This window comes from Phoca vitulina, unplaced genomic scaffold (assembly GCF_004348235.1).
Source record: "Phoca vitulina isolate PV1807 unplaced genomic scaffold, GSC_HSeal_1.0 scaffold36, whole genome shotgun sequence".
Lineage (NCBI taxonomy): Eukaryota > Metazoa > Chordata > Mammalia > Carnivora > Phocidae > Phoca > Phoca vitulina.
Window position 1 is genome coordinate 7563779 of NW_022589739.1, and position 9072 is coordinate 7572850.

A 9072-nucleotide genomic window follows, 5' to 3' on the forward strand; every position below is an offset into this window, starting at 1 on the left:
CACTTGTCCATCCCTCACCACCTCCAGCCCCTATTACCTCTCATTAGGGCTACTACAATTGTTCCCTAATTCCAATATGCCCAATCCACTCTAACCCAGGTCACATGCTACAGCCCAAGTGACTTTCTAAAGTGCACCTCTTATCATGGCCCATCACTTCTCAGAAAACTTGGAGGCTCTGTGGCACCTACCTCATTAACCTGGTACTCAAAGTCTTCCATGCATTAACCACAATCTATTTCTATTGCTTTATCACCAGCAATAACTCTCTCTTAAATATACATTCACACACACACACACACACTTATATTCTATACTGCAATCAAAATAAATTACAGAGAAGTCCCCATAAATGCCTGATAATTCCTGTCTGTCGCAAAGAGTTCACAGGGATGCCTTGGAGCTAACAGCAGTCAACAAACATCCAACGAATATCCAATGAATGAATGAATAGAACGGGCTTACCTCTCTCTCCCGCATTTCTATATAATCACATCCTGTCTTCAGAGTTCATTTCAAAGCTTTTTTCATGAAATAATCTCACCAGTAAAAAGTAATCACCTCAGGGCACCTGGGTGGCTCAGTTGTTAAGCGACTGCCTTTGGCTCAGGTCATGATCCCAGGGTGCTGGGATCGAGCCCCGCATCGGGCTCCCTGCTCTGCGGGAAGCCTGCTTCTCCCTCTCCCACTCCCCCTGCTTGTGTTCCCTCTCTTGCTGTGTCTCTCTCTGTCAAATAAATAAATAAAATCTTTAAAAAAAAAAAAAAAGTAATCACCTCTTCCTCTAAAATCTCATGGCCCCTAATCTTCTAACCCACTGAACATCCTCTATCCAATATTTATTTCTTATCTCAACCACCAGATCTTACTTTTCTTTTTCTTCTTAAAGATCTTATTTATTTATTTGAGATAGAGAGCAAGTGAGAGAGGGAGAGAGGGGGAGAGAGAGAGAGAGAGAGAGAGAGAGAGAGAGCACGAGTGGTGGGGGAGGGGCAGAGGGAAAAGCAGACTACATTTCTTAAGGATAAGGTAACTGAGTAATATAATTGAGAGAGAGAGAGAACCAACCATCTCTAATGGTTGATTATTTTCTTAATTTGCCTATCAAAATTTAAACTCTTTGAAGGCAAAAATTTGTATTTGTTTCCTTTTCCCCCCGACCTCTACTACCACCCCTAGCATTGGGCACAGTATCTAACACATGAAGTGTCATTACATAGTTAGTGATTATCCATTCGTTGTGTCAAATATTGTGAAGGTAATCCAAAAAGGCAAATTCAAAAATATTTTAGAATGCCCATATAGTTTTACAAAGTGATAAACTTTAACACTTGTTTTGGATATTTAGTCTGGTATTTAATAAATCAATTATGGTATTAACTCTTAAGAATCTAAAAATAGCAAAAATGAACTACTGAGGCTTCATCAAGCTATTGGGACAACACCAAAGGAAATAATCAACAAAACCAAAAGACAACCACAGAATGGGAGAAGATATTTACAAATGACATATCAGATAAAGAGCTAGTATCCAAAATCCATAAAGAACTTATCAAACTCAACACCCAAAGAACAAATGATCCAATCAAGAAATGGGCAGAAGACATGAACAGACATTTCTCCAAAGAAGACATACAAATGGCCAACAGACACATGAAACAGTGCTCAACATCACTTGGCATCAGGGAAATCCAAATCAAAACCACAATGAGACACCACCTCACACCAGTCAGAATGGCTAAAATTAAGTCAGGAAACGACAGATGTTGGCAGGGATGCGGAGAAAGGGGAACCCCCCTACACTGTTGAGAATACAAGCTGGTGCAGCCACTCTGGAAAACAGTATGGAGGTTCCTCAAAAAGTTGAAAATAGAGCTACCCTACGACCCAGCAATTGCACTACTGGGTATTTACCCCAAAGATACAAATGTAGTAATCCGAAGGGGCACGTGCACCCCAATGTTTATAGCAGCAATGTCCACAATAGCCAAACTATGGAAAGAGCCTAAATGTCCATTGACAGATGAACGGATAAAGAAGATGTGGTGTATATATATATATATATATATATATATATATATAATGGAATATTATGCAGCCATCAAAAAATGAAATCTTGCCATTTGCACCAACGTGGATGGAACTAGAGGGTATTATGCTAAGCGAAATACGTCAATCAGAGAAAGAAAATCATCATATGATCTCACTGATATGTGGAATTTGACAAACAAGGCAGAGGATCATAGGGGAAGAAAGGAAAAAATGAAACAAGACGATACCAGAGAGGGAGACAAACCATAAGAGATTCTTAATCTTAGGCAACAAACTGAAGGTTGCTGGAGTAGAGGGGGGTGGGAGGGTGATGGATACTGGGGAGGTATGCTATGGTGAGCACTGTGAATTGTGTAAGACTGATGAATCACAGACCTGTACCCCTGAAACAAATAACATATTATATGTTAATAAAAAAATAAATTTTAAAAAGAGAAGAAAAAAGAGCCTAAAAATACTAATCTTATTATGAAATTAACATGGTACCTTACACAGAATAGACACACAAAAGGTTATTGTACGAACAAATGAATGAATGAACAAATTAAGGCAAAAACTCTTCTCCTAGACAATAAATCAGTGGACATCAAACTTCAGAGTCAAAACAAAAAGGAAAGATCTAAATAGAAATTTTTTCTTAATATTTTCCATTCCAGGAAGACTGGTAAGATGAACAGAACGAAATCAATCCCAAAGTCTCTCGGTTAAGCAGACAAGGGACAGACAAAATACAATTGCATAGTTGCATTATCAACATCTTGTGGGTGAAGGTACGTACTGGGATTTAACATTTCTTGCCAAGCCTTTCAGTCAAGAATCCTCTTTTTCTATAAGCAGCCACAAGGACAATTTTGAATGGAGTGCAACAAAAGTAACAGAAACATCTCATTTATGTCGGGCGCCTGGGTGGCTCAGTTGGTTAAGCAACTGCCTTCGGCTCAGGTCATGATCCTGGAGTCCTGGGATGGAGCCCCACATCCAGCTCCCTGCTCAGCAGGGAGCCTGCTTCTCCCTCTGACCCTCTCCCCTATCATGCTGTCTCTCTCTCTCTCTCTCTCTCTCTCTCTTAAATAAATAAATAAATAAATAAAATCTTTAAGAAAAAAAAGAAACATCTCATTTATGTCATTAGCTAAATGAGAAAAAATTAAGAAACACTGGCTCAAAAGTTGGAAAATCTTGGTACTAGATTTAGCTACTACTTACAGCTGGGAGTCTGGGCAAGCCACCAAACACCTCATAAGCTTAATCCACCTTATCTATAAAATTAAAGAGTTGTCGGGGCACCTGGGTGGCTCAGGCTCAGGTCATGATCCCAAGGTCCTGGGACTGAGCCCCACTTTGGGCTCCCTGCTCAGTGGGGAGTCTGCTTTTCCTTTTCCCTCTGCCTGCAGCTCCCCCCGCTTGTGCGTACTCTCTCTCTCTCTCAAATAAATAAATAAAATCTTTTTTAAAAAAGTTAAAGAGTTATCTGGGGAGAAAAAACTATTAAGAGATCTTTAAAATAAAAATGGTGGTTGAAAGCAAAAAAATTTTAACATTGTCTGATAAGGTTTTCAATGTGTGTAAATTAATAAATATGACAATTATAAAGCAGGGAGGTTAAAAGGACTTAAATGGTGATAAGGTTTCCACATTCCTCTTAAAGTGGTAAAATATTAATTCTAAGTAAACTGAAAAGTTAGGTATGTATTATAATCTCTAGAGCAGCCATTAAGAAAACTATACAAAGAAATATAGTCAAAAAACTCATTATTGAGGCGCCTGGGTGGCTCAGTCGGTTAAGCATCTGCCTTCTACTCAGGTCATGGTCCCAGGGTCCTAGGATCAAGCCCCACATCAGGATCCCTGCTCAGCGGGGAACCTGCTTCTCCCTCTCCCTGCAGCTCCCCCTGCTTGTGCTCACTCTCTCTCCCTCTCTCTGTGTCAAATAAACGAATAAAATCTTAAAAAAAAAAAACTCAGTATTAAAATGAAATACTAAAGTATATTCAAATAATCTAAAAGAAGGAAGGAAAGGAGAAACAGTGGAACAAAAAATTGGAAAACAGAAACCAAACAGTAAAATTAGTAACCTTAAATCTAACCATATCAATAATTACATTAAATGTAAATGGCCTAAACACAACAATTAAAAATAGAGACTGTCAGAATGGATTAAAGAACAAGACCCAACTACATGCTATTTACAAGAAATCCACTTTAAATATTGGTGTAGGTAAATTAAAAGTACAAACAGTAAGGGTGCCTGGGTGGCTCTGTTGGTTAAGCATCTGCCTTCAGCTCAGGTCATGATCCCGGGGTCCTGGGATCAAGTCTCACATTGGGCTCCTTGCTCAGCAGGGAGCCTGCTTCTCCCTCTACCTGCCGCTCCCCCCTGCTTGTGCACACTCTCTCTCACTATCAAATAAAATCTTAAAAAAAAAAAAAAGTAAAACACAGCTCTATTCACAATCACCAAAAAGGGGAAATAACACAAATGTTCAAGGGTGAATAGATTAACTTCAGTTATCCCATTACATGGGATACATACAAACCATACAATGGATTACTTAATAAAAAAGAATTATTAATACATACTCACAATAACATGGATGGGTCTCTAAGGCATTACCCTGAGTAAAAGAAGCCAGTGTCAAAAGGTTACATACCAAATGACTTCATTTACATGACACTGTGGAAAAGACAAAACTATAGCAATTAAGAAGAGAGCAGACCACTGGTTGACCCCAGCTGGAGGTGCAAGGGCAATATGAAGCTTCCCGGGATGACAGAATGGATGGAAACCTGATTTTGGTAGTTATATAAATTTGTACATTTGTTAAAACTCATGGAACTGTACACCAAAAAAGTCAATTTTACTGTAATTTAAAAGTAAAATAAAGATTAAGAGAATGATCTCTGTGAACCCTTCCAGACTATGATTTTATGAATGAGAAGAAGAGAGGAGTGTGAAAGGAAGATGAAAGGAGAACAAATGCTAAATCCTACTGGCATAAAAACCACTACTCATAAAAACCTCCTGATTACTGCACAAAATAAACAAAGCAAATCCAATCTTCAGAAATTCATTCCCCAAAAGAGGCTGAGAAAACCAGACATTCAGATCCAAAATGTGGATATTAGAAATGCCTGTGAATGGCTCTTCTTGTCTATTTCTATATTTTACACTTTGAAGAAGCTGCCAATTTCTCCTGGCTAAACGCCACTTTCCTTGCTTGGGGTTACTCAATTTACAAGCATTCCTTTATTTATACCCTATACTCTCAAAGATGGGGTCTTTGGCAGTCACAATAAAGACTCTGCCAGAAAGATCAGGGCTCCTCACCCGGAACTAAGGTCCCTGCGGGACGCAGCACACCCATGACTGACCTAAAGCCCCTAGGCGGGGAGGTCTTTCTCACAAGTCAGAAAGCGTCCCCCACCACCAAAGCCCCCAAAGGAGGAAGCCGCTGGAGACCGGGCTCTGGGCACTTCTCGCTCCTCTGAACAGCCAGACTGCCTCAGGTGCAGCTGGCCGTTTTGAGGGCTGCCTGGATGTGGAGCGTGCCCTCTACAGAAGGTTCTGCCCAGTGATCTTGGGTAAGTCCCTTCCTCTTCCAGAGTAGAGCGGTAATCTGGGTATTCTGTCTAAGGGAGCTTCCCATAGCTCTCTCCGAGTCTGAGACTTTCTGGGCGCCCCCCCCCCCCCCCCCCCCCCGGGGCCCCCCCCCCCCCCCCACCCCCCCCCCCCCCCCCCCCCCCCCCCACCGCTCAGGGAGCCCTGAGGGGGCTAACTACCCGCCCGAGGGCACTGCCCGAAGGCAAGAAGGAGGCAGAACCGCCAAATCCCGGTCACTGGCCCCTCTGCGCAGAGCAGGCCGTCCCGCCGCATTCCTACTCACCCCTCCCTGGGGTCACCGCCCACCGGGGCCGGCTTCCACCACCCGGGGGTGGTGGTGCGCGCGCCGGGGAGGGCCTGGGTTGGGGACGGGGGGGGCCCACCTTGAGCTGGGATTTAGAGACCTTGCCGCTGTGGTCCAGGTCGAGTGCGGTGAAGGCGTGCCAGATGGCCTTGAGTAGCTCGTCCTTCAAGCCCCCCATGGCCGCGGCGTGGCTACCCAGACTGCCAGCCCGCCTCGCCGACTCTAAGGCGAGTCTGACGCTCTCCGCCACCGCCGCCACAGCCGCCCGCCCTTCAGTCACCTGACCGTGGCAGGCCCCGCCCTCCAGGCCCCGCCCCCGGGGCTCCGGCCCCGAGCCGGGAGCGCTGGCGTGGGAGCGCGGGGTGGACTTGGGAGTGGACGGGGCTAGCTGCCCCCACGGGCCTTCCCTCCCGGCTTGGACGCTGAGAAGTACCCCGAAGGTCCCTCGTGTTCCCCAGACCGCGTCGGGCCACCTTTAGTGCTTACGTGCCCACCAAACAAGACCCCAATTCCGGGGAAAAATATGAGAGTCGGGGTGAGCAGCCTCCAGCCCGCGCCCCGCAGTGAAAAAAAAGGAGCCCGCATCTGTCCCGAGGACGCACCACTGTCTGGAGGAGAACTAACGAGCCGGAAAAGTCCCCGAGCCGGGCCTCCAATGCTAGCGCAGTTCCTAGCCGGAGAGGATGTGGAGGGGGAGGGGAGGCAGGGAAGGGCTTCTGAGGGAAGGTTTATATTAATTTTTCAAACGTTTCTTGATGCCTACTATGTCGTGGGTGTGGGGGCACAGAGACGAGGTTTAAGGTTGGTTTAGAAGCCACAGAGTCAGGCAACGTTTTCTTCCCAACCTTCAGCTGTTGAGGGTCAGTTCACAACTTAGGAACAGTTTGACTCCGGTTATTGTGCCGTTCCTGGTATTTCTGTGCTTACACAATAGGAGTTATGAGAGAATCAGCAAATCACTCCACCTATTTTACTAGTCAGAATGGGTGGACCATTTAAAAGAACACATCCAAGGGCGCCTGGGTGGCTCAGTTGGTTAAGCGACTGCCTTCGGCTCAGGTCATGATCCTGGAGTCCCTGGATCGAGTCCCGCATCGGGCTCCCTGCTCAGCTGGGAGTCTGCTTCTCCCTCTGACCCTCCCCCTTCTCATGTACTCGCTCTCTCTCATTCTCTCTCTCTCAAATAAATAAATAAAATCTTTAAAAAAAAAAAAAAAAGAACACATCCAAGCCTATAAGAGCGTCCTCTTCATCGTAGATGTTTAATTAATATCTGTTAACAGTGGTCACCTGAGCTCTTTGGGCTTCAAATTCTCCACATACAAATGAACATGTTGCACCAGATGTTCTGAAGGGGTTCTTCTAGTGTTCACATCATAGGATAATAAGGACTGCTGGCTGACTCCAATCTGATGAAGTCACCAGGCACAGTTAGTGCCTTGCCTCTCCAATCCAAGACTAAATCTGGACGATATCGAGAGAAGAACAAATACCAAGAGTTTTGAAAAGGAGATCATTCTCAGATCAAGTTTGGTTTTGCTTTCTTCTTTTACGTTCCTAAGTACACACATATGTACCTTATAAAAAAGGAAAAGATCATCATAAGGAAGGGGGATTGGGAAAAAGCAGAAAAGGAAGGAACTGCTCAATGAGCTATAGACCAAAGGGAACTTGGTGGGCCAGAGGAAAGAATAGCCTAGGTGAAGGGAAGGGGCAGAAGCAGAGGGACTGCTCGTCCCTCACTGTGAGGGCCCTTAAGGCCCTACCCTACTTTATCACCATTTGTCAGGACTTATCTTGACATGCCAGTATCATTTCTCTCATTTATCTTCCCCAACTCCAGTCCAAATCTGCCAGTCAGGAAAAACACATGATTCAACCTTTAATTTCTGAATGCCAACTCAGCTTTCCCTGGGCAGTGACAAAAAAGAAACCCTCCTAATTCTCAGGGTTCAGCTTAACTACTAGATGGTTCTCTCAGTATCTGTTAGCACCAAACAGGTATTTCAAAGCTTTTATATATATATATAATCACATGACTAGGACATTCTGAACTTCCAAATTCCCATTTCTCCCACAATACCAATTCTCATAATCCAAACAAATTTTAAAGCAGAATGATGTCATCTCATATTTTTCAGTGGCAGGGATGGGACACATAACTTGTCTCTTTAATTCACAGTTCCTCAGATGAAGAGGAGCTCCAATCAGGGAGCCTCATATACCTGGACCTGACTTTGATGAAATCCTGGACTTCAAGGCAATTCCGTGAAAGGGGACATGAATTGTAGTGGCTGGGATGAGGTAAGGACTATGGTGGATGGTCTCCAAGATGGCAGAAATTAACTCTGTTCCTCTCTGTGGATCCATACTGATCTAAATATTAAGAGGTAAATCTAATTCCCCTCCCCTAGGATATGAGCTGAACTGAGTGGCTTGTTTGACCAACAGAACGTGGCAGAAGTAACAGCTTGGGACTTCTGAACCAGATCACAAAAAGCCTTTCAGCTTTCACCTGGATTTCTTGGAATTCTTACTCTTGGAATGCTCCCTCTTGGAAACTTAATGCCATGCTGTGAGAAGCTGAGGTCACAGGGAAAAGCCACATGAAGAGAGAAAACAATGCTGGCCACATCCCAGTTTCAAACCTACAGCCTAGACATTAGATATATAAATGAAGGAACCATCTTAGACATTCTAGTCCCAGCAGACACTGCATGGAAAAGAACTCAAATCCCAGACAAATGACCCCAGTCAAGCTGTCCCTACCATCTCCAGCCATTTTTTTTTAAAGATTTTATTTATTTATTTGAGAGAGAGAGAGCACATGAGAGGGGGGAGGGTCAGAGGGCGAAGCAGACTCCCTGCTGAGCAGGGAGCCCGATGCGGGACTTGATCCAGGGACTCCAGGATCATGACCTGAGCCGAAGGCAGTCGCTTAACCAACTGAGCCACCCAGGCGCCCTCTCCAGCCATTTTTGAGCCAACTCAGCTGAGGCCCCAGACATTGGGAAGCAAAGAAGAACCATCCCTTCTGTGTCCTTGCCAAACTTCTGACCCACTGAATCATGAGCATAATGAAATGGTAGTTGTTTCATGCCACTAAGTTTTGAGT

At 44.4% G+C, this 9072-nt stretch overlaps 1 protein-coding gene across 2 annotated transcripts in view; it reads right to left on the minus strand.

Moving 5' to 3' along the window:
• Nucleotides 1–6213, minus strand: part of SWAP70 (switching B cell complex subunit SWAP70) — a 76906-nt gene extending 70693 nt beyond the window's left edge. For both annotated transcript variants that reach the window (XM_032427089.1, XM_032427088.1), the window contains exon 1: nt 6037–6213. In XM_032427089.1, the coding sequence (XP_032282980.1) occupies nt 6037–6135 (99 nt within the window). In that variant the 5' untranslated portion in view covers nt 6136–6213. The remainder of the gene's footprint in view (nt 1–6036) is intronic.
• Nucleotides 6214–9072: the final 2859 nt, after the last annotated feature.